Source organism: Anas platyrhynchos, chromosome 1 (genome assembly GCF_047663525.1).
Source record: "Anas platyrhynchos isolate ZD024472 breed Pekin duck chromosome 1, IASCAAS_PekinDuck_T2T, whole genome shotgun sequence".
NCBI lineage: Eukaryota > Metazoa > Chordata > Aves > Anseriformes > Anatidae > Anas > Anas platyrhynchos.
In genome coordinates this window covers 94642815-94669302 of record NC_092587.1, presented here as the reverse complement: position 1 = coordinate 94669302, position 26488 = coordinate 94642815, and the positions used below count along the sequence as shown (strand labels likewise).

Sequence of the window (26488 nt, the reverse complement as noted above, 5' to 3'; positions counted from 1 at the left end):
TGGTACACGTATATTAAATTATTGTGTCCCCCCACCACAGCACAACTACTTAAACACATCTACAAAAACACACTCTTCAATGTTACGGCCCTTGGTAAAGGCAAGCATACTTGAGCAAGCTGGATATACTCTTGCATACATCCAAGTCAAGGAACGAGTTCATAAGTCTTTGCATAATCCAATTCCAGAACGTGTGACTGCAGCAAGCACCAAGAGAACAAGTGTGTTGTACTATAATGCTAGGTGATCAGTCAGCTGCAGTGCAGTCTGCTGAATTATTTAGTCTCTACTGGTACATAACTCACAACGGCACTGCAAGACTAAGTTAAACTGCAAACTTGCCATTTGGGTTCTCTACAAATCCTATTCTCTCATTAAGTCAGGAATGTGAATGCTGCCCAACATACGTTACTGTGAATGATGTAAGTTTATCAAGTAAGGACATGAGCCTGTCAGATAACTCCATTTCTAGCATGCACATGCTGAATGCTGCTATGAATCCAGATCTTCCAAAGCACAGTCAGCAAGGGTTTATAGTTATTGAAATATAGCTCATACGTTGTATAAACAAACACGCTTAAGGATGATAGGTTCTGGAGGGAACAACCACCTTACCATTGTCTAACACGTTCCTCAGTAAGAACACTAACTAAAATAACCAAAGAATCGATAATGAATATATATATATATACACATATTATTATATAATAATAAATAATATATAAATATATATATAAAATAATACATGTATATATATATACACACACACATACATACATATTTGGTTCATACACTGTTATTTCAGTGAGTCTCTATCCACACAGACGATACCTGAAAGGGACCTTCTCTAAGCCTCTGGGGCTGCAGACTGCCGTGTAATGTACTAACCCACTGATCCATGCTGCCTTCAATTTTCTTTGATGCTCCCTATTTTTCAATTCTGAAGCACAATGGTAACCTTGCAACTGTAACGTGTATTTCTAATCTAGTTACCTCCTGCAATTTATTTGGGGAAATTTTCCAAAGACAGCCCTTTACACATGGAGACCTTCTACATGCACATTATGCCTAAAATAAATAAATATCAACCCTTAAATCTCCTTTTGAAGACAGATCACGTTATCAGCTGGAGACTACATCAATGGTTGTGAGTTAACCACTTTATAAAACATTCTCAGAGCCTCAAATGAGAGGCACGTTATACACAGAAAGTAGTATGTGTAGGAAATACACATTGTATATCTACAAAATGGGCCATATCCCACCGCCATTAAAATTGATGGGAGTTTTGCCATTCACTTCAATGGGATCAGCAGCAGTATATAAAGATGAATTGGCTATAAGCACACACACTGGTGCTTTATGGGCGTGACAATATAAAAGCCCCATGTGAAGTAATGAAATGAATTATAACAGCACTGGGTATGTCAATCTTCCTTCTTCTACCTTCAGTTGCTATATCAGGAACATTAAACTTTTCCCTGGTTAGTCACAGAATCATAAAAATTACAGATAAAAAAGTACTATTAAGTCTATTTCCTGCCAACACAAAATTATTCCTCCCTGTACTTTTTCTAATCCTCTGTGCAGTCTAGTTTTAAACTCCTCAAATGTTCTGGTCTCTCCTCCTTCCTGTAAGGAATTACTCCATCAGCTACTTAATCACAGACTCAACCTATTTTTTTCCCAAAAATATATGAACAAAGCAAAAATAAAATAATAAATAATAATATTAACAATAAACCACAAAACTATAAAACACGATGTACTATTCCAAACTCTTACAATCCTTTTTTACTTAAGGACAATTAGAAAAATATTACTTGAGAACTCTCTATATTTCTGTGCCTTTCACAGCCCACCACACCCAAACGAAGGCACAGCAGTAGCAGCTCATTTGTTCCTGGTGTGATAGAGACCACAAAAAGCAGGCAGTGATGTGAACTCCTCATTGGGTTTTCTGAATTTTGAGTAATGTGACTTGAAAACTGTCCCTCAGTGGACATGAGAAACCTGATGTATTTGAGATAAAGCTTTAGCAGTTTATGGCAGGCATATTTGAGACTTGCCAAAGCAGAGAGCTACAACTGGTGGTATGGGAGACCCTTTTCACTCATATGTTCCTAACACACACTTAATACCAAACTCCTTGATGTAGGCAGTCTTTATTTTGCCAACCAGATAAACTTGCATTGTCAGAAGTAAGGTCAGGCTTAACTAATGGTCATTGAAATGAAAGCCATATGTCAGGCAAGCATCACTTCAGAAAAAAAAAGAAACAAAAAACAATATCATTACTTTTACCAGCTGAAGTACTAGTTTCATTCCAACCTGGGTAGCTGTGCTGCCTTCTAGTACTTTTATCTTCTTTAACAAAAGACTTAGCTCTGCAAAAACTTTTGGAGAACCTCTTATAGCTTTCAATATTACCTGTTGTTTTAGGGTAGAAGATCTTTCCTTTTCCTCTGTGACTCTGTGACTGAAGTGTTACATCACACAGGCACACTGGCAAGTGACCACCACACTGCCATGTCCATAGGACCGTCACTAAGTGAAACAGCAAGAAAACATCTATGTAAGTGACCGGCTTAATTAAGCACTGCTGTAGGGAGTGGAAATTCTTCAGTGAAATATATAGACTGGTATGAAACCCAGATTTATATTCTACCCCTTCCTTTCAAGAGTAGTTGTCACTTTTTTTTTTTTTTAAACAGGGGATTTGGTTTTCATACCACCTGAAACATTTAAAAAATGAAGCCATGGGAGCTCTGTTACGCCTGCCTCTCTTGAAAACTGTGTACCTTGCTAAGAAAAATCCAACCCCTTCCAAGGCCATTAGACCTTGACCTCAAATCTTAGGAGGCAGCAAGTAAGATCAGCCAATTAAAGAATTTTCTGACAAAGATTTCTTGATTGCTATGATCTGTCGTATAAAATCCTATCTTTATTCAAAGTGTTCATGTGGGGACACAGCAGCACCATCTAAAAGTTGACTAGTCACTGCGTACACCCTGTGAGCTCTGATCCAAGTTTGACAAACCATAACTGAAAATTTAAAAGAGTTTCACTTTTACCTAAGTTTTTTACCTGGATGTTGACTATTCATACGTGCTGTGCAAGTTTCCTCTGGGGCCTCATTTATAGCCAATATTGCACAGGTTTCCCAGCAAGCCATATTCTTTGACAGAACAGACTACTTAATCCACTTCTGATTCTCAGAATTTTCTCCCACCAAAGCAATTTTTCTGACAAGAACACTGCACCAATTGTCATCCATTTTGCTAGAAACAGCTAGCCAGGTTTTATTTCAATGTTCCTAACCAATTTAAATACTCAGAAAACCTTAAGCAAAACCCCACAGCCTTCTCGGCAATGTCCTCAAAAGATATTTTCCTAAAAAGATAGAAAAAAAACCTAATCAGATCCTCCCTACCCCCAGCACACACAACTGTCGTTCCAAACAACTTGGATACCCCTTCTTCCCCAAAGGGATTCTCCTCTCTACCTATTTGCAAATCTTCTCCTGAACAGGATTCAGCACCACTGCTCTTCAATTCAGTTCAGCACCGTGGAAAGCCTTGTGCCTCTCCTCCACCATTTCACATTTTTCTTTCATTGCTCTTTCAGTTTTACCCCTCTTTCAGTGTATTTTCCTCTCTTTTTGAATACCTTAGTAAGAAAGCCAAGAGGTTGTTAGCTCTAGTTGACTGCAACAGTCCAGTGACATTTGTGTGTAATCTGTTTTTCCACTCTATTCTACTGTGGAGAATACTTTTGACAAGCCATAATTGAACTGTGTCAGATATCATTGATAAAGGATAACTTTTGGCAAATAGTGAAGTTCCTTTCATATAGGATCTTAATTTCTTATTGGACCATACATACATATTAAAAAAAAAAAAAAAAAAAAAAAGGAAAAAAAGGAAATTATTTCTGTATGTTTAAAAAAGGAATGGCAGTACAGCATAACAGTATTTGAGTTTCAGTTATCTCTACTACCTCTGAAGTATAAAGGCACTAACATATGCTATGTGTAATACAATTATGAATAGTTACACAACTACTCTCTCAAGTGCCTGCCTTAAAAATTAGGCAGATTTCTCCGGCTACTCCACCACACAACAGAAGGGGGCACTTTCTTGCCCTCGGCTTGCTTAGCTGCCTTTTTTCTGGGGCTGCCATTTCCACCAGGATGGAGAGGCTGGCTAATTTGCTTGCTTCCTCATTTCCAGCTGTGTTGCATATGAGAGAGGAGGCAGGATGTAGTAAGGATTTCGACTACAGCTCCCTGAGAAAAAGCTGCAAAAGGGGAAAATGTCGCAGCCTTGGCCTGAAGGTGAGCAGAGAAAGTCCTATAGAATCAGAAGTATTGAAGAAGTATCTGAACAGACAAAAAGCTTTCCAAGAAGTACCCTTACTTGGAAGCTGCATTCTCATCTGTGCAGACTTATCCCCTTGCCTCCCCATGGCAAGGGGATAACTTCCTTCCTTCTTCCTTTCTGCTTTTCCCTTCTTTTCCACTCTCCCTCCAGAAATGCTTACCAAATCCCTGTCGGCAACCAGAAGTGATAGAATATAACAAAAAAAATATAAAAATCTCCACAGCACTTTGGACTAGCATTCAACTGCTATAAAGCAAAATAAATATCACTTCTTAGTTGGTCTCTTTTTTTTTTTTCCCCCTGCCTTTTTAGACTAGTTGAAAAGAAACTCCAGGAGAACACTGAAGGGTTATACAGAACCCAGCGCAGCTTTTACATAAATCAGGAGGCCTTGCTGCATAATTTAGGTCTAATGCAATGCAGTTCACAGGGACTTGCCCATATGCTGAGATTGAGCAAAGTTCAGTTTTCAAGGATTCCTTTGTTCTTTATGTGATTACCTAGCCCACGTTCTCCTCAACCATTCAGTTTAACCACATATTTTTAATTCCATTCCTGAATAAGTTATATTCTTGGCTTTCCATTTCAATTTCCACAGGGCAAATAAAACTGATGGAAAGCATTTTGACAAGGGTATTGTTATTTCATCCAGTAGCCTGAGATGACTCCAAATTCAGATATTACATTTAATGTTTCTGGGACAGATGCTGTTAGGTCTTTTCATAGGAACACAATATCATCTGCATACATTAGTAACTTCTGTGCCTCAAGTTGTATGCGCTTTATATCCTTTCCAGTTTTCAGACACTGCTGATGATTTAATACTATAGGGACACCTCAAGTATTTTTCATCACAAAGTAGGGGAGAGGATAACTGTGGCAGCTCACATACCCAAAGGAGCAGAGTACTTTATGCATTTATTTCCTTCAGCAGTAGGCGAAGCAGTGAGATACTATTCTGAGGGCAAGCTGCCCAAACCATCCTCTTCTCAGTCACAGGAGCCTGAAGAACCAAAGCTACTGCTTAAAATCAACATCTGTTTTCAGGCAACTAAGATTTTCTTCAGGTCAGGCGCCGTGTTTTTGAATGCTGCCATCTCTCTGCTCTAGATGCTATGGCCAGGAAGTTCTCAGCAAACACAGTGCTCAGAGTGGGAACAAGAGTTCACTGCTCCATGACCATGGATGTATTGAGGACTGGTACGAATACAGTGGAGGCCCATCAGTATAAGAAGGTGAGCAAAGACTCAAGGCAATGAAAAGTCAATTGAATTTTTCCAGAGACAAGAGGCAGTTTAGTCACAGTTGTAACAAGTATTTTTGAGCTTACACCAAAGAATTACTAGAGAAACTAATGTAGAAATACTGCATTTTAAATGTGCTTACATGGAGCTTCTGACAGAAGACCTCGCACAATCAGTGACTGATTTTTTTTCTGCCTTTGTTAATGAGGTGCAGGATCAATAATTATTTGCTTATTTACCAATATTTACAAGTTGATGCCCCTTTGTATTCTGAAAAAAAATTAAATCTGCATTAGTAAATCATGTTTATGATTGTGAAAACCTTACTACGTAGATAATACACACAGAGATACATATGCAAAATATATGAAATATTTAAGTGTACACAGTCACACACACACTTCTGGTAGATGAGTGGCACATCTGAAAAACTTGCACTCTTTAAAACCGTATTCCTTAAAAGCAATTACTGTAAGCTTCAATTAGAAGGACTCCTCATTAATTAATCTCCATGCTAGGAGCGGCACAAACCAGCTCCATTCTGCTTCAATACAGTGAGTCAACCTAATAGATATACCTATATAGTTATATTTATATATACACATATTTATTACCTATATATACACTTATAAAGCTGTATTTATCCATAGTACTGTGTAGTAGGATTGAGGGAACCCAAGAGCAATATTAGTACACTGGGACTGTTCTTTCCTTACACACCACAGATGTGACATCACAAATTCACATAACATTTCTTAACTTGGTGGAAAAGTCACTTCACATCGTCTGTTTTGCTCATTAAAACTGTAATTATGTAACAAAACTCACTGAATGCTGTACCAGTATTGTAATTATTAATCATTCTGGTTCTATATGCTTCATAGCCTGCTGTATGCACTGCATTATGCCACAAACTGATATCAAAACTAAACACATCTAAACCTACTGTTTTAAGGACTTTTAAACAAAATTTACTCTTTCAATTCATATTTTGTAAGCTCAAAAACACAGAACCAAAAAAGCCGGTGTTGATATAGCTGCTGACCTTTGCAACTGTAAACATAAGACAGTTTTTAACCAGTAAACAACCCAGCAAATGTGAAACCTATTTTGCCAGTGCTGGAATAGTCAGAGCTTAAGGTGACAGACTCTGCATACAAATCAGCTCTTACAGGAACATAGATTTCTAGAAGCATTTGAGAATGAACGCAGGATTTCCAAGACTTCAGAAGGAGACATCATTCAAAATATTTATTTTAAAATAAGCTGTATTTAAACCAAACAATTAGAAGTAATTTTATTTTTTTTTTTTTTTAAAGTGCAAAAAACACCACACAGGCTTCTACTCTGGAATGTAAATCCCATCCCGAGCATCATCTTGAAAATAACACAAAGTGTTCTTGACTTCAAAAGGACTTCACAGAAGCCCCCAAGTCCACGTTAGAAGACAGTCTGTATTTCTAGCTAAGCTAAATTTTTAGCTTCCATTTTATTAGGGAGCAGAACTTGCAAAACTGCAAGGCTCTAAATTCAGTTGACTTGGACGTGTGTACACATACACAGAGTATATCAGGAATAGACATCATTTTATCCGCTTATAAATGAAACTAACAGGCATCACACGGACTTTATTTTCTTTAATTTAGCTACATACATTGGGCCCCAGGCTTTCCCTTTCTCCGGCAGAACCAGAAGTTCATGCTGTTGTGTATCACTGAGAAAAGTGAATTCCTCAGAAACAGCTTTGGCCATTTCACTTATATCTACAGGCATTACATTAGCACATGATTTTAGAATGAGATTTATTACATCGCTGTTTTCTGCCTTCGAGAGAGTGCAAGTAGAATAGACCAACGATCCACCAGGACGCAATGCTTTAATAGCAGACCTGCAAATAATGAAAAAAAACATAATTCAATATATGAAGTGACATGCTCAAAGAAGGGGCTGGGGGTGAAGAGAGAAAGGTGCAAGACTTTTACATCTAGATTGACAAATAGGTGTAAATATTAAAAAAAAATAACATAATGAAACAGTCTTAACAGAATACAACTGACAGTTCAGGAAACAATCTGCAACACAGTTTTGCTTTCTTATTTATTAATGTATTCTCAGTTAACTAAGGGTATTTTTTTTTTTTAATATGAGAATGACAAGTAGATAGCAGCATCCATTCAGAGTCACAGAAGATACTTTGAAACATTTATATGCACAGCACTACTGTGAAAATGCTGCAACTGTGCATACAAAATGGGTGAACGCCACATCAAAAGTACTAGTTAGATACTTAGCTGGCTCCTTGTGTGAACAAACTGCAGTATGCACAGTTGTAGTAATAGCCTGGACTAATTACTTGTCTGTAATTAATTGTACAATCATTTTTGCAATTTCAGCAACTTATTTAGTGTATAACAGGACTGGGGGGTTTCACTGAGCCACTACTTTTCAGTATGATTTCCTAAGGAAATACGATTTATAGCATCATATCATCTGTTTGTGTGCCCTTCATTTATTAAACCATTGTCAAATTTTGAAAAAAGTGGTTTAAGATTTCATGTTTTCTTGAAAGCTTCAAGACTACTAGACAACTGGTGGACAGAAGAGAGGTGGGTTTTGGTTTTTTGTTTTTACTTTCCCACTGAAACTGAGTTTAAACAGTCTGTTTACTTTCCATTAAAACAGATCCCCAAGGTCCTTTTCAGAGAGAGAGAATATTGCCTGTGTGAATAAGGAAAATGAGATAAGCAATCCGTATTCACTACTAGCAAATTAAAAGTAAAAAAAAAAAAAAAAAAAAGAAAAGAAAAAAATTCTTGGATCACCAGAGTATTCTTCAAATCACAGATGGGTAGATATTATTGAGACCACTGTATTGACCAAAAAAAAATAAAAAAGCCCACACCCACTAAACATACTCCCCCCCTCAACCCTACTACATAGAAAAGAAAAACCCCAGCTCCTGAATCAGGTGAGCAGAGCCAAAAAGCAGTGAGCCTGATTCCAAGCCCAGATGAATAAACGCAATGATATTGAAACAGCAGTTCCTCCAGAGACATGCTGAGGAGCTGCTAAGCATGGTATCAGAATGAAAACAGTTGAGAAAGCAAAGGAAAAAAAATGGAAGAGGAAAAAGCAAGTCCCTTATGACAAGATTGTGCCTTTTCAGGAAAAGAATCAATAAAGAAGAGCCTTATCACAAGCTGGATCAAAACAAATCTGGAAATCCTGTCCAAAATAATACAGACACACCAGGACAAATGACTGTTTCGTACAGAGATAATACAACTCTGTTCACCTTCCCAGGTGAAAACGCCTGTGTTACACCCAATCTCTTTCCCTGGGGAGAGTATGCAACTCTTGCTCATTTCTTCAATTAGTCTTGGCTAGGTTAATCAACAAGCCAAATACATAATTTACTGGTGTCCGCACTACTCCAATTTTACTTAGCATAAGATAACAGATCTCTCTTAACAGATGATGCTAAAAAAAAATAAAAAATCAGTGTTTAATGCCTTTGTTGTAACAGGTCAATAAAAAGATGGAGCAAGCAGATGGCTAGCACATTTAGCATAAGTGATAGAGCAGTTCAAGTTCATCCTGTTAAAGGTAAAGAACAGGTTACAAAGGACTTCAAAGGTCTGAATATTTTCAATTTAACTGGGTCTAATGGAGTTCCAAAATTAGCTAAAGTTATCACAAAATAGCAAGCTGTGAAACTTCAAGTAGCTTTTGAGTCTGTGAAAGCATTTAAGAACATTTGAGACACAGGTTGATACAGGTGACATTTACAACTTCACCTTGAGACAGTAAAACAGAGCATGTGTCATCCCAGCATTGCTTCACGAAATCACAGAATGGTTTACGTTGGGAAGGACCTCTGGATCCCATCTTGTCCAACCCTGGCATAAACCCCAGGGTTTATGCTGCTTCTGCCTGGCTACCAAAATGGGCCCAGATATATGGAAGATAGCTATCATAAAGCAGAGTAGGAAGCTACAGCATGCATGTACGACAAAATATTTGCAAGAAATTCACAGTTAAGTAACATTCCATTCTGTCTTATGGCAGACAAAAGCGTTTTTTATATGTTTTGTGCTGACTGCCTGTTTGCTTTCACTCCAGCATTTGAAACCTATCTTTCCAAAACCAGCTTGTTAATGCTCGATTTTTAGCGCCACTTTCTAGGTTAGAGCAGTTTTGCAGTAAAGCATCTCAGGAATTTTGGGCTAATGCTCAGTGCCACTGCACTGTATACTGGGAGGGAATAGCCCAGTACAGGTGTCACTTGCTTCTATTTGCAAGTGAGAAATGGTAGGGCACAATGGAAACTCTGTAATTTTAAACACGTGAACAAAACAATACAAAGATCACTAAGTGTCACAGTCAGTGTCCTGAAGCAAGCCAACACATCCATTACTTTGACAAATGCAGGTAAGTTGTGAATGCAGCTCGTGAGTGAGCAATTCCTCATTCATGTACCATCTGGATTATATACCTGAATTTCGCATGTAAAAAAAAGAAAATATATATATATATGTATATATATAATATATATATATGTGTGTGTGTGTATATATATATGTGTGTATATATATATATATATATATATATATACATATACATATATATATATATATATGTAGGGAACGTCTTAACAGAACTGAAGAGACCACTGAGATGTGGGGTTTTGCCACAGGCAGAATTGTTTCTTCTACTGTGAGAAAGGAGAAGAAGAACTGTTGATGCAAGTTGAATTACTCTTCCTAAAGAAAGTTTAACATTTTTACTTGTGCTACAGCAGTATCTTAAGGCTTCACTAAGGATAGGGTACCTATTACTATACTGAAACACTGTGAGACCATTCCTAAAGAGTCTACTGTGTTTAAGCATAAACCAAAACTGAATACATAAACAAAAGAAAAAGTCGAAGCGGCAAATACAATCTTTTCATTCCAAAGATGAACAAACCAGCAGGAGAACCACACACTGATCAAGCCTCCTTAGACTCGTACCAGTTCTGGAAGTCATAAAAGCTTTTTATCCCCCAGTGTAATAGAAAATTTATAAAGCAAACAACTATGTGAACTCAAAGAAAACAGAGCTAAATTCTCTAAAACTAGCTCAAAGAGGAGCTAATCTTCACAGTATTCCAAGAAACAACTTAATCTCATTTTTATAGAATTTCCCCTCTCTTTCCATCTATACAGGAATGCCAAGTCATCAAAAGGCAACTAGCTGAAATGATGGTTGTACAAAAAAAAAAATCACAAGATATTCTATTAGTACAGCTGATAACTTTACTCAAAGAGTTGATAATGACAACTGTTTTCTTATAATGCAGAGACTATGAGAATATATACAAGCAAGAAAATATTTTTACTGCAGAAAAGGTAAAAGGTAAATACCAAAAAAGTAGATGTAGCTCAAGTGAAAAGCAGAGACGCTTGCTAAGGATCTTTCTCTTACCATATATAAATTAAGAACCATTCAAGCCAGTACTTTCAAAGGCATTGTGCTCCTGCAACTGAACCTCTGATGCAGTGAGTCAGAGGAAGGAACAACACAGTCTTCTGAATAATATCCTGAAAAATCTCACAACAAAAAAAAATAATTAACCACAAGCCTCCCTAGTTTGGGAGTTTTCACTAGCCCATGACCCAAAGAGCCTGGAGAATGAGAAGTTATCTTTACTCCGAACCTAAGTCATAAATTAAAAAAACTAAGAGGGTTTACTTTACACTGCAAGGTTAATCAATGTATCTATCCATCTTGTCGAGTTCAGCAACAGTTGTTTCCGTGGCTGCGCTCAATGTCAACCGACCGCCATCCCCGATTAAGCTGTGCTCGGCTTTTGAAAAACCTTCAGCATAGAGCTGCAAAATTCAAAGTGAAGAAGTGTTGGGCTCAAAGTCACAGGGTGATACCACGCTGGGTAAGCAGATTCAGGCAATCTGATCCCCTCGTCATCAAGGCATCAGGGAGAATTCATTCTTGAAAGTTTGTACAAATAAATTTCAGAAACTGGTCATCTTCTGTAATCAACAGGGGGGCACAAGCTCATTCAAGGGGTATGTCAGAATCGGAGCTTTATTTACTAACATCTAGCAGAACTCATCACACCACTGCTGTGACCACACAATCTAAGCATATGTGATTCCTCTTACATTAGGCATTACCCCAATTGCTTCAGCTAAGATTTGAGCTTTAAATAAGGAATCTCATGCTTGTGATAAGGCACACTGTAGCTTCTGAAAATGAGCTTAAAATCTAGAATGATTTAAAAGGATGTTAGTGCAAAAGACACTATAATTTTTTTCACCTTTCTTTTATTAAAATGTGTAGCTTAGAGATAAAATATATTAAAGGTGATTAATTTGGAGTTATTTTTCTCTTAGTAGTACAGATGTTCTCCTTTGTATTTATTAAAGCAGTAAAACTTCAGTTTAAATATAAATCTAGTTATAATTAATTTCATAATTTTAAATCTGAGTTTATACATTTGCCACACTAAATTTCACATGATATAGGCACCAATATTGCAGAGTTTCAAGCTTCCCATGGAGTAAAATGAGAACATGTACTAAAAGCACAGGAAAATTTTCCTGGAGTTCACAATATGCCCACTTTTCCATACATCCAATTTTGTTTTACTAACATGACAAACACTTAGCACTTGCAATCAAGATCCTGAAGAAGAAGCACCACTGACAGCATGTGGCATGCATAACTCAGCTTGTGTTGCATACTGTCAGATTATACCAATTACACCTCTACGATAGTCAAGGAAGAGCAAAAAAGACAAAAATCGGTAAAATGCAAAACCATCCATTAACACGTCCTATTCAGCATGAAAGGCCTGAATACAAGACCTCCAAGTTTAGCTCTGCCAGGAAATAATATAAAACAGTATGCAAAAAGAAGTAATTATATGATAGCACTGCAAGCACTAATGCATGTTTGTTACAAAAAGATATACATGCTAAACAAACAAACAAAAAATCTTCTGAGGTACTGAATGTAACTTTAGGAGATAACAGTGTATCACAATTTAGGAGGGTGACTGTGGTATCAAATAGTTCCAAATGTAATGGTATTTTAAAATCATCAACTTGCAATTACAGCAGCTGGAAAACTGCAGGATAGACTGATATTAACTGGCACATCATTCTGTAGAAATGTGCTTGATGCTTCTCGACATTTGCTTTGACCTACCGACATTATCACTTCATAGTAACTGAATCCACACTTAAATCTTTCCAGCACATAAGCCTAAAGCACAATTACAAGCCAGACATGAGGGTGGTTGGTATCCAGCCCACTCAGGAAGTACTTTAAGACAGTTAAAGACATGTAGATTGCTCCTCTCCTCATTCTACATTAGTTTTTACCAAAAAAAAAAAAAATAAAAAAAAAAATACTTTATATATTTTCAGGATGTCTATTTAGTTCAATAGCACATATTGAGCTGTGGAAGTCAGAGCTACAAAAGATGCACTAGTGTCTTATAACCCCTCATATTACAGGAGTACTGGATAAGATTTTTTGGAAAGGAATAGACTACTTTAAATCACTTTTATTTAGTTTACTTCAAAAGATTTACTTTGAAGTCTAAGAATGGATAAGACACTAACAATAAATTAGGGAAAACAAAGCAGTATGATTATTTAATACCTCACAGAAAAAAGACTACTCTAGAGCCATACACCTCTTAAGCCAAAGCACTTCTACATGCAACTAAAATGTAGATAGACAAAACCCCAAAAGATTTTTCACGCTTAAAGAAAATTAAACATGATAGGCCGACATTTCAATTGTTCTAAAAGTCTTGGCATCTCAAACATCCTTTTAAAAACAGGCAGACAATAAACGTGCATTTTAAACTATAGCTAGCACCCGTATGCCCAGTCCACTCCTCCTATGCTTGGGTATACATTTTGTGCCATTGGAAGTGTCAGCATTAATTACATTACTCATTTAACCTTTTCCAGTATTAAAGTAAAAAGATTACATACATTTTAGGGTAATTTAAAAATAATACAACACTTCAATACTGCCATCTTTTGGCAACGGGGATGTATTTCTGCTCAGTATGCGAGATAATCTCTGATCAGAATAAAACCTGCTAACTTTTATAAGCTTTTCAAGAAGTAGAGCATCTCAAGATACCTTTGCTTTTATCCTCGATTTTATTCTTTTTATTGACAAAAGATATCATTTATTTCCTTCTTGCTCTTACAAGAGTCCAAATGCATCATTGGAAGATGGACTGCAAATTGAAGGTAAAGCATCTGTTCTGCTTTAGTCATTTTTTTTTTCTTCTGAGAATTCTGATAAATAATGTTTCTACAACAAACGATTTTGAATTCCTCTGACAAAAAGACTGGACTTTCAGCTTAGCATTATTGAGCTTTCTTCTCCAGTGCATGCTAAGTCCTGGAATAATCTTCCTGTTAACACAGATATATAGAATATCCCTTGCAATACTGGAACTGCTGTGACCTTTTAAGGGCAACAAGTCAGCTCAATTCCGTTCCCAGATGTAAGAACCACAAATGACAATGAAAAGCCCAAGAATTTTGCTTCCACTCTCTTCCACACAGTCAGCATCGCTAACAGTTTAGCAAGGCTGGTTGTAGCTGGATAGCCAGAGGCATTTCACTCCAAACAAAATTTCAGCCCTTCTGTCATTTTAGTTATCTCAAAATTAACTTATATTTTACACACTTCCAGAGACCCACTCCTCTTCCCAACCTCAACTTTTTATTAAGAAAAGATAAACATATACAGCCTAAGCAGAACCACCTTAGCTAGGGAAGGAAGAACAAAAGACCTTTGAAGCCCATGACAGACTTTGCCACAGAGCTTTAAAAGTAGTGTTTTTCATTACGGTTTATGAACCATGCATATATATAGGAAGGACTGAAGGTGGAATTAAAGCAGTATCTGTGTCTTAATTTAAATCTGCAATCTCAGCTACCTAGGCAACTACCTAGCTAATGGGTATAGCTTATTTGTTAATTTACTTATTAATTCCAGAAATATCATTTTGCAACCTATCACAAGGGACTTGGTAGGGAAGTTATGCACAGAGCACTACAAAAGGCTTAAGGAACTAGGCAGTACTTAAAATCAGGAACTATTTAATATCTCTAATGGAAGATGAGATCCAGGGTCCACAACAACAGCCACAGAACTCACTCTTAGTGAGGAAATTCAAACCAACCATGAGTCTAAAAAATAACTGTTCTAAATATCTATTCTAAAATAAAGACATTCCCCAGCTCCCTGGGGAGTTTACTTACTGGGAATTTACTTACTACTTAAATGCATTAACATAAAAGATTGCGTGTCTCTCAAGTGAGGTAATGCAGGCACTTACACAGATTCAGTTTCCAAAGATTATGTCAGTGCTTTAGTTAACCGCTATTTATATAAAATAGAAAAATAGCCCTTGGAATACCAGACCAGAATCTAAGAATCCTCACTCTTGCCCTAGGTGCTGTTTCTCCTTAATTCATCTCTACTTCTTTTCTGTCTGGCGGCACCACCATGAGAGGAAGACGTAAGAATGACTTGTACCTGCAGCAATATAACCAACAGTGTTTTGGGGAACAGCAGAGAACACTGTATGTGTGGGCATATGCAATTAGACCAAAAAGTAAAGGACACTAGTGTCCAGTCAACAGCTATCTAACCATTTCCAATCAGAAGGCAAGGAGACACAGAGAGAGGACACTGCCCTGAACAGCACACCTGGTATGAAGCCTTGGGTCAGCAGTCTACATAAACTATTCAGCTTCTCCAGGATGGAAGACGGTTAAAGACAGAACCATCCACATAATCCACAGAAAATCAGTCAGTCCAACAGTTACAATTCTAATAAAGTCCCAGTTGAGCTAATCGAGTAGATAATTACAGAAAATGAGTAGACTAAATGTTCAACTACAGAGAAAAAGGAGGAAAAATCCCAAGAAACGAGCCAAAGAACGATGCAGAGAAGCAATCCTCAGCAGGACTTTCCACACTTTCCTAGGTGCCTTCTCTTCCCTCCTGCACAGAACAGGGCATTCGTTTCCTTTCCTGATTTACCTCCCCACCCCGGTACCTCCGTTCAGAATTTCCTCAGGTCATTTCAAAACACCTCATAACTTCACCCACAGAGCTCTGACGTAGGAGCCAAGCACCCTCTGCAAGAAGGCTGCCATGTTTCTGAAGGGTCTCTCCTCCATTTCTGCCTCCAGATGACATTCTGCCTTGCCATCCTTCTGAAGCCTCACACTAAATGAAGTTGGGCACCTTCTACAATACTACAATAGTTATTTCTTTTTCAAGGCACAAGTCACTGGCTTTCCCTGCCTTTGCCAAGAACTCTCATGGCTGATATTTTTTTCATCATCAGCTAATCACAAACTGAACTAAATCACTGCTTTGACAGAACAACGACATAATTACAAATGTATTCTTTTTAATATCATCATTACATGCCCACGCGCCATAAACGCTCATCTTAATCAAAGCAGAAATCTTATGGTAGTATCCATATCCTGGTGCAATACTGGGACAATACACAATGGTGTAAAAAAAAAAACCTTCACTTTACAACAAAATAAACAATTAACAGCATACACACACATCAGAAGTGTAATAGAGGCATTGTAATTCCTCTTCAAATACACGAGGAAAACCCTGCATTTCAGTGAAAATACAGAAGTGACAGTCAATAGCAGACGAAGAATATTGGGATTTTTTGAGTAGTTCAGTTTGTACTATACACTATGTAAAAAAAAAAATCTATGATGAAAATCTATGAACATATGTATTCTATGAAACCAATTTCCACATATTCAGAGAAAATACAGCAGCTTGCAACTTAAACTCTATTATATTTGTGTCTTAAGTTTTCAAAACTTTCAAAAAGTTTGTTTTTGTTTTTTTTTTTTTGTTCTAAGTAAGATCAGTTTGCAAAGGTCTAAGCATGAGAAAACAACGCTAGCCTGCTGGCATGTAGGTTAGCCTTTAGAGACTTGGGTTGCCAATTCTACCTGATGACTTAAGGGAAAATGTCAATCTCACTTGCCTTTCCCCGTGTGTAGATTGGTAAACCACCATACCAACTGGCTGCATGATCAGCAATCTCTGCTCCAGTGGAGCCTGGGACTGAAGCAGCAAGGCAAACACAGATTGGGAGCTTGACGAAACTGTTTGCACAATACCTGGTTACTTACATTTGACATTAATTATTTATGTTCCCTTTCATTCAGAAAAATAAGTACAGAATATTTAGGTGGAGGCTTTCTTTTTTTTTTTTTTTCTCCCTTCTGAGTAAAAGCAAGTGCGCAACCCTCCCACTTCCTGAACTATTCCGCAGGAAATAATAAAGCAAGCAAGCAAGCAAAAACATCTCACAACTTCTGGTAACCTTTTATTGGAAAAGATCAGCAACTTCAAATACCATGCTATGACTGGCAATCAAAGCAAAAAAAAAATTCTTTGTTTAGAGGGAAACATTCCTTTTATCTCACTATTGCACTCCAGTTGCATAAGGTTTGTAACAGGAGATGCATTCTGTTACAGAGAATCAGTCACAGTTCCTTAAAAATCATAGTGTTTGTAAGCAAAACAAGGATTGAAGCATTTCATTAACCAGGGAGAATAAAGTGTTTTCCTGATTTCTCAACCCAAATTTAGTGCTTCATTCTGAGTTCTGAAAACGAAGAATCCATACGACTCTGAAGATCAACTAGAAAAATGAGCATTTTGTATGGCTAATTTGCCACCAGTAATCAAAAGGGCAGAACATTCAAGGCCCTTCACACCATCTCTCACGCACGCAGAATTCCCTCATACCTGCTGGTTTTGAATATGCAAGACCAGCACGCACAATCTCCCTTCTAGTTAACTACTAAGGAGAAAAAGAGTTGAAAACAGGAAGTCAACCACAATGTATCTCTTAAAGTTGGTTTCAGCTCCTCTGGACCAGAACTCTACTAAACACCAATTACAGCCATTTAATTACTGTGAGATGTTGTGTACAGAAGAGTTACAGTAGTGTGAACGCCTTTTCTGCATTTTTCCAATTTGTATCCTGTTTGGATTTATTTTCAGCTGAATCCTAACACCGTTTCTTTCAGCTGCAATTACTGGTCTAGGAATAATTACATCTGTAGCAGTTTCACCATTGCTTTATTATGCACTCGACCTTAACCCCAAGTTTAATTTTCATCTACGAACCGATAACAATGGTAAATTCACACGTGGGAATCACTGCCTTTTGCACTAGCATTCAGTGTCAGGAAGTGAACATTCCTTACTTATTTTGCAATTTATTTTCTGCATGAACACCCCAAATAATAACAAGATTTGCAGTGTGTTCTCAGATTATAGCACTCTGCAGGGATGCTTTGGTTGTGGTATTAACAATCATTACAATCTCAATTTCCTTCAAATCTGTAGTGCCCTCGCTGCTTATAAGATCTGCTGTTCAGCTTTTATGCTGCTCATTTAGATTTCAAACTTGATTCAGGCTGACATAGGAAGATCATTACATCAGTTTCAAAGTTGCTTTCAGATCTTCATTCCCTGAAGCCTCCAAGTACTTGTAGTATATATCATAATGCAACAATACTTTTTCTTTCCTCAGTTCCTCTCTGATTTCCCCAGCTTCCCCTACTCCCAAAGGCTGATCTGCTTTAAAAAAATAATCAGAAAAAGAACCCACAAGATAACAAAAAAACAGAAAAAGATGACAAGTGAAGAGCTTCCATAATTAAATTAAAGAAAGAATCCCAATTTTTGAGCCAAATGTCACTTGATAGAAGTGACAATTCATAATTCTCTCACATTTCATAATTCTCATTTGTGGGTTCCTTCTTCTACTCTCTTCCTTATACTTCACTACTATTGCTAAACTGAAGTAATGCTTGGCCCCTATATTTTATCTTCAAATCACACAGCATTTCATTCACTATTCCCAGCAAAATTGCTGGGATCCAGCTTTATATTTATTTTTGTTCTACAGATAAACAGCAACTGAGGCGAGAAAAATCCCTAAGCATAAAACACCAAGTAACCTGGATAGGTAAGCCAGAGCTAGATTCAAACAAGGTGGAGTACAGCAAAATTAGTGTAGTCTCAACCTTCCTGAATATTAATGGAAGGTATCAGGGACAGCATTCAGTGTCAATTTTTGACTTATAATTATGCACCATGACCATAAAATAAAGACTTGAATAGGATAGCATTCTACAATTCTGGTTTTGCAAACTTCTAATGCACTTGGAAGAATCATTTAACCTTTCCTGGTCTCATTTTACGATTTCTTTTTTTCCCTTTCACGCCAAATCTGACATGTCACTGATATTTGGGAATCCATTCTAAAATGATTAGATGGAAGGAACAATAAAAATCCTGTGGACATCTATGGCATTTACCAAGCGTATGCCAAGTACTTTACTGGGTAAAGCTTATAATATCTATATCTTGAATCTAACCACATATTTTATATGCTCTAAAATCTTTTACAAGATAATATATAAATAAATAAAAATGCAGTGCACGTAAAAATAGATTGTTCAATCTATAGAACTACTCAGAAGTACGTTGAACAACAGAACAGAAATTACAATTCTTTTACTTCAACTTACGTGTAAAAAGTATTCTGTCCTTACAAATCCAATTCTTCTTGCTGTTGCTATAGTAAAGTGTACTTTCAACAGAAGCAAAGTTCTCTTCTTAACTTAGGAATAATTCAATTAAATCTGATTTGGGCTGACAGGAGCGTCTCCTTTTTAAAAACAAGATTCCTGCTGTCATGAGTTCTCCACTTCAGGATTACAATCTGAAGAGATTTATGCAAATTCTCAAAATTTCACTGCATGATATATGCTTTCTTTTGGTTGGGGCCCACAAATTGGATTTTATATGTCAAATATTGAAAAGAGAAAACCGAAACAGGTCAGTGTTTTAAATGTGATTGATTTCTTCAAAGGAAATGGGTGACATGATGCATTACTGCAATAAGATACTCATATTTCTGCTATAAATCATACCCTTCTGTTAGGTCTTTTTCAACCGGAACTCATGCAGAACTATCTGGAACTGCTGTAAATTGCAACTTTCCATAAAAACTTTTTTGTTGTTGTTTTGTAGTATGTTATTTTTCCCTCAATTTGCTTTGAGGGATGGACTTCAGGCATGACTGTTACTTACTTAAAAACACTCAGGTCTAGAAGGTATTATTGGGAAGTCACATTAGAGTTTTTCTCATTAAGGAAAAAGGATTTTCAAAGTCTTCACAAATGCTACCTAGCCTATGGCTAGTATCATTATAAAGCATAATACTGGACAACCTGGATTTGGAGTATTGGATAGATGTTCCTTAAAACCACACAATCCTCCCCAACTCACCCCAAACCACTATTCTTTTACTTTTTTACCCTATCCGTTACAACTAATAGTATCTTTGTGCTATAAATAGTTAAATGGGTATTAAATTCAAGCAGTGCTTAAAAATGTGCCACAGTAGACTCAAAATTTTCATAAAAACAGTGCAAGAAACAAATTCTGAAGCAGCATGAACTAATGAACTAAATGATGGTTGGTAACCAGCATTGACTGACAGTTTGGTTATCATGTAGGCTGTAAAAAAAAATAATGTAATGGACAGTTCTGCAACAGAACAATAAAAAAACGTGTTGGAGAATGAGTACCCAGCTTGGCAGGTTTATAGACTACTTTCACAGATTAAAAAGAAAAAAACAGCAACAAAAAAAAAAATATATACATTCTATGCACGTTTCTGCTTGAACTGAGTAGTTCTGAAATCATTTTAGCTATGTCAACCAAAAATATTTTGCTATGGTATCAGACTGTTCTGAATCACCTGTAAATGGACATAAATGTTAATAACTGAATTAATGGGATTGTACAACAGTGCATTAGTAGAGGATGTAGACCTCACCATTTATGTTATACCATACAAATTTCCTTATTCACTTTTTCTTTTTTTTTTTTTTTTTTTTTTTAATCTGAACAGCAATTGCAACAACATATTCTTGAAATTTTTTCATGTGGTGAAACCTAGGTTTGGATATTAAACACAACAAATGTTGACCACCTCCCTCTTCCCCCCCCAACACATTTTCATTAACTACGAAAAGCTCCTTTAAAAGCTTTTCTTTGCGCTTCTCACCTGAGCAGCTGGAACTGTAGAGAAGATAATTCTTTCCTTTGTATTAGCCTAAGCTTAGCTTGTTGAGTATCAGAAGAGAATAGCCAACTTCTGTCATTTGAACAAGGAGCATCAACCAGTACCTGCACAGCAAATAGGAGCAAATAAGACAATTTACTATACAGTTTTCAGAAGGTGATTATCTGTACCAAAATCTAACTCAACATATTTTTGCAAGCACCCGGAACACCATTTTTATTTTCCATTTTAGGAGAAGCAATGATCTAATTACTATTTTGAGATGTTTATAAGGAGTCATCAATGAGGAAGTAAAAAAAAAAAAAAAGCTCCAAAATCACCCTCTACCTGGAGAACAGCTTTCTCACTCGATCCCCTATTCTTAAGTATACATCATGCATGGAAGCTACAAGGTCTTCAGAATTCATTACTAAAACTAAATGGGTAACATCATCTAATACATGAACAAATGCACAATAAACTTCATTAAATGATTTCAGAGGCCTTAAAAATCCTGTATATGACCTTGGCAAGAGAAATATTTTTTGGAGTCTGGAAAAACAAAAAAATTAAAGCAGCACAGGAAAAAAATCAGAAGGAAGAAATATCATTTACTAATAAAAAATAATGTTACCTTGTCATACAATTCAGGCTTAAAATCTCCAATCTGTCTACCATCTAGTTTAGATACAGTTATTAAGTTAACCAGCGGATCCGGGATGAAGGATTCCATTGTCTGTTTCAACCATCTTGATCTCAAATCATCATACTCGTTACAGAGAAATTGACCTTAAAAATAAAAAAATAAGTAAACATCTTAAAATCAGTCCTCTGTATTTTCTGTGAATACAAAGAGTAACAACAAATTCAGATATTGTGTTTTTTTTTCTATGACAGCCATAGACTTTACACCCTATGTGCTTATGCTATTGCACATTTTATGGCACTGCTAGATTTTTATAAACCCTAGTAAATTTCAACATGTTCCTACAGAGCAATCCATAAATATTTACTAGCAAATACTTATGGTAGCAATAGACTTCCACAGTAAAACCAACTTGAAACATAAGCCACATCCCAAAGCAGTGCTGAGTATTTTTCTATGTTCCTTCTACCACTGTCATTATACAAGTACATGTCTCTTATAAGTTAATTGCCTTTTAACTAAATAAAGCCTCAGCTTTCTGCACCCAACAGTCCAATACCTGACTGAGTTGGAATTTAAGCTGTGTTTTAACAAAAGCCTGTTGTTGCACTTAAAACAAAGCCTGAGTAGTTATCTCTTCCGAAGAAACTGTTGCTTGTACCTCATCGCAGGCCAGCAACACATTTTCCTCTTAATTCCTATTTACTGTTTTAAAAAAGTTTCTCTTTTTGAGTCTCTGGATACCCACCTATGGGTTGTCCCATACGTTTTGTCTACCATACATAATAGGAAATATTTTAGCATTCACAGAGATATAGCCAGAATCAACTTTCTTGCACCTTACTTTCTCAGCAACAGACAAATATCTGCAGAAGAAGATGTGGGATAAAAGATTTTATTTTTATTTTTCCCAAAACCTTTTGAAAGGGCAAGTCATTCAATTCACTTCATTAGCAGCACCTGGTTCCTCCAGAAGAGGGAGTGAGAACAAGCTGTAATCAACGTTTACAGGTGGCTACAATTAATGTTCTCATCCTTAAGAAACTAAGGTGCTATAAACATTCTGAGACAATTTCTGCTCAACTTAACATATAAACTTGGGAACAGATGCTTATTTTTGCCTTCTAACATGCTGTGATTATCTTGGTGCTTTCTTCTGCTAAATCTAGGTAGATCAAGACACAGAACTTCTAAAATGCTGATTTAGACCAATTCCTCGTCATAAGCTCTTTCCCTCTGCCTAGATCTAACACGTTTAATTTATGTTCCATTTGATATCAGTACACTTACATTTACTTATACTATTTGCATAGCGCTGGCCAGGCAGGTATCGGAGTTAAAAAAAAAAAAAAAAAAAAAAAGGTACAAATATTTAAAGATTGTAAATTACTTAACTTCCTGGGCCAATAAATCTACAAAGGAGTTAAATTAGTTTATTCAGAAGTAACAATAAGAAAATCAGTGAAGTAAGACGAAAGTGTAGTAGCTTTATGTTTGTCAGTATGCAGTAACAGATACTTAAATATCTAATGCAATTTTCATGCTCTTGTAGGTAAAGAAACCTAATAAAAATCCTACTAAAAGGCACAGAACTAATTAGAATATATATATATTTTTTTTTCTTCCCACCCCCAATCCAAATCTGTACAGAATACAGACACAACTAAAATAGCCCAGGAACAGAGCGAAGAATCAACTAACAGCACCTTAATATATTACCTGGATAGGCACACTGTAGGATAGTTATTGATTTACCCCCTGGTGCAGCACAGAGATCCAAAACATCTTCCCCATCTTTTACCTCTAATGCCAGCACTGGTAACACTGAAGCGGCATTCAGCAGATAATATTCTTTCAGTTTACCAGTTTGGTGTTTTTGCGCAGGGAATCTCCTAGGAGTTCTACTGATGTAACACTTCAATGATCTTGGAAGATAAGGCAGAGTTCCTTGAAAGGCAGGATGATATCCCTCCACACGCAATGTATTCTCCAGTTCAGCGGACTGGCTGAATTTGTTAAGCAGGATGGCATACTGCCAGCATGATGGGCATGTAAGTACATCTCTAGATTGGAAAAAGGAAAAGCTATTTAATAACTCGACAAATAAAATTAACTGTTCAATATGAAGAAAAATGCTTTTCCTGACTATAAGGAACTTTCCCGGGCCAAAGAATGACTGCAAAATTAGCTACCAGAAGTCACAACAAAAAGAATCACAGTGGTTTTGCAGTGGTCATTCCAGCCAACAGTGTAAAAATGTACATCTATACATATACACATCTATGCATACATCTATATGTCCACATATATATACACACACACACAGATACATCTATAAAATGTAGTCTTCACAAGTGTTCTTTGCTAAATTTCCATTTACATCCTACAGTCATTGGGCTAGAAAAACATAAACCAATAAATGTTCCTTGAAAGTAACCAAAAAGCAGTGTTTACATCTAGGAATATGCCTGCTTGTATTTCAGTTTACTTTCTCAGACCTTTCTTCAAGGATTTTCATCATTTTCTACTTGAATTCTTCTCGGTATTTTTTCCTTCAGCACTACAAAGTACTCCTCAATAATATTTGTTTACTAAAAGAGAAATATGCATTGATCCAACCTAGGAGTTTTAAAGTTGATTCAGTTAAACTAATGTTAAGTATCTATTCTTATAACTTCTTTGTAAATTTTATTTACGTATTTCAAGAGGGTACTCAGTAATTACACGGTTACTAAGATTCTGATGATGTGAGATGCTTTTCCATTCAAAGTAATGTGGCACAGATCACATAAGCATTCCTCATGCACTTCAGTTTGAAATCAACTGCTTTTGTTCACATTCCTGCTGGAAAGTATGTAAGCTAAGCAATGATCTTCTCAAGAAGGGCTCTTCTGCTGGCTTTCCTATGAGTGACAAGCACCACCTAACAGAGGAGAGATGTATTCTCTCAGTGCCAGTTCTTTAGCTACTGTTTGATCAAGGCCCCAATTAACTGATATCGTTTTTCTGTACACGTAAACAGACAGTAGTCAATTTCTCCTCAAGTCTCTACTGCAAAGCTATAGAAAAAAAAATACTAACAGCAGCTGTTAGACATAAAGGGTTACTTTGTACCATGCTTTTACAAAACAGCAAACTGAAACACAGAAGATGGCAGTGTCCTTACAGTGTATACACATATAGGAGAACAGAAACTTCATCACTATATAAAAAAAAAAAAACTATTTCCTTTTTATCAAGGAAAAAAATATCAAATTTTTAGTCTTCCGTTATTCCACACTTTTATTATAGTTCTAAACTACAAATAAACTGAAACAGCTGCTACAGTCTATGACTCTTTTTGAAGTTCTTTTATGAAGCACTTAAAAAACTAACAGAACCTCTCTCCTCCCTCCCCCGTTTCCCCAAAAGAACAGACCTGACACTGGTCCACTTATCTCCCAGTTCCGCTGTGTACTGCTCCTCAAAATGATCCAGAACAACTTGACAAATTTGCTTTTGATGTTTCCCTTTTGTTTTATTTTCCACCTTCAGAGAAAGGAAAAGTCTTTTTTAAAAAAACTTCTCACTAGAACTATTAAAAGAACATCTTTCCAGCTTAAACCAATTTCTCACTGATATTCAGATGCTCCAATATCAAGGTCATATCACACACACAATCAAAACCTATCAAATTTTAGGTTGCACTCTTGTTCCCTATGTGTGAGGAGGTCAATCAAAGCTTGATGATAATACTCCGTCTCCACGTCAACTGAGATAGCAGAGCGGGTCCTGGGGCTGTGATACATCAGGAGCAAAATAAGTAAAGCATGATTATGGAGATTGCTCCTTAGAACCATGATCACCTCTGCCAAGATGTATGCAAGTTCTTAACTAAAAGAAATAAATTCATCTGAATCATTGAGCGAGTCAGCTAGAGTTACAAAGCACTACAATAAGCAAGCTATCCCAGGGATAAGAAAAAAAAAATATTTCAGCTATACTTAAATTTTTTCAACCTATAAAAAATCACGTTTCATTTCACAAGGAAAGGGAGGAAGAACTTGTGGTTTCTCAATAAGCTTGTGCTATTAGAAGGAGAACTCCAAGTGATTTATTTTTTTTCCAACCTATAAAAATTGGTTTCATTTGACAAGTGGAGGGCGGGAAGAACTCGTGGTTTCTCAGTAAGCTTGTGCAACTCGGAGGAACTCCCAGTGCAAGCACTCCATTTCGCGGGACTTTCGTTTTCAGGGCCACGCAGAGCACCTCCGTGCTCCGAGCTGGTACCATCGCTATTCCTGCTTTCCAGACATGCCGTCCCTAGGTCAGAAAACCCAGACCCCCCAAAAGCCCTCCCCGACAGAGGAAAGGGGCACACCTAACCGCAGACGGCCCCCGCAGAAGCAAGGAGGCAGCAAAAGGACGCACCCCCCCCCCCCCCCATGGCAGCCCCCAGCTTTATTCTCCGCTGTTTGCCCTCCATGGCGGCCACCCCCCGGCGGGCAGGCGGGGCCGGCAGCGCAAAGGGAGCCGCCTCCCAAGCCCGGGGGCCGGCGGGAGGCCGCCAAGGAAAAGGCCGAGAAGGGGCCCCGCTGCCCGCCCGGTGCCTCACCTGCTCCGGCGGCCGGGCGGCCCCGCGCCGCGGCCACAGGCCGGGCCGTGCCGGTAGCGGTGCCGGCAGCAGGCGGGCCGCGGCGGTCGGCAGCCGCATGGCCGGGGCCGGAGCCGGGCGGGGCGGCAGCAAGAGGGAGGCCCTGGGCCTGCCAGGGGGCGGCGGTGCGGTGAAAGCGTGGGGTGAGGGAGCGCGCCGCCCTCCTCCTCCGCCCCGGGAGCAGGACTTGGGGTGTTGCAGTGCTTCATGTTGCAGGCTTGATGCAGGGTGATGGGGGGCCGGGATTAATCAATTTATAACAGGCCGCTCCAGCTGCCGCCGCCAGCCCCCATCAGACCTCCCTGCTAACAGTTTGTCTGCAGCCCTGTGCTCCCGGCTGGCCCAAACTTACAGGTGTTGTAACTACCACGCCGTTACTCAGCCACCTCCTGCAAA

General features: G+C 37.6%; 1 protein-coding gene across 1 annotated transcript; it reads right to left on the bottom strand.

Annotated features, from left to right (window-relative positions):
• Positions 1-6862: 6862 nt before the first annotated feature.
• On the bottom strand, positions 6863-26488 carry NSUN3 (NOP2/Sun RNA methyltransferase 3). Its single transcript, XM_027449414.3, has 6 exons — positions 26054-26488; positions 24878-24987; positions 23179-23522; positions 21448-21602; positions 20817-20938; positions 6863-7514 (listed from the first exon to the last, which is right to left on the bottom strand). Exons 1-6 carry the CDS (start codon positions 26150-26152, stop codon positions 7244-7246), a joined length of 1101 nt encoding a protein of 366 aa, XP_027305215.3. The 5' UTR covers positions 26153-26488; the 3' UTR covers positions 6863-7243.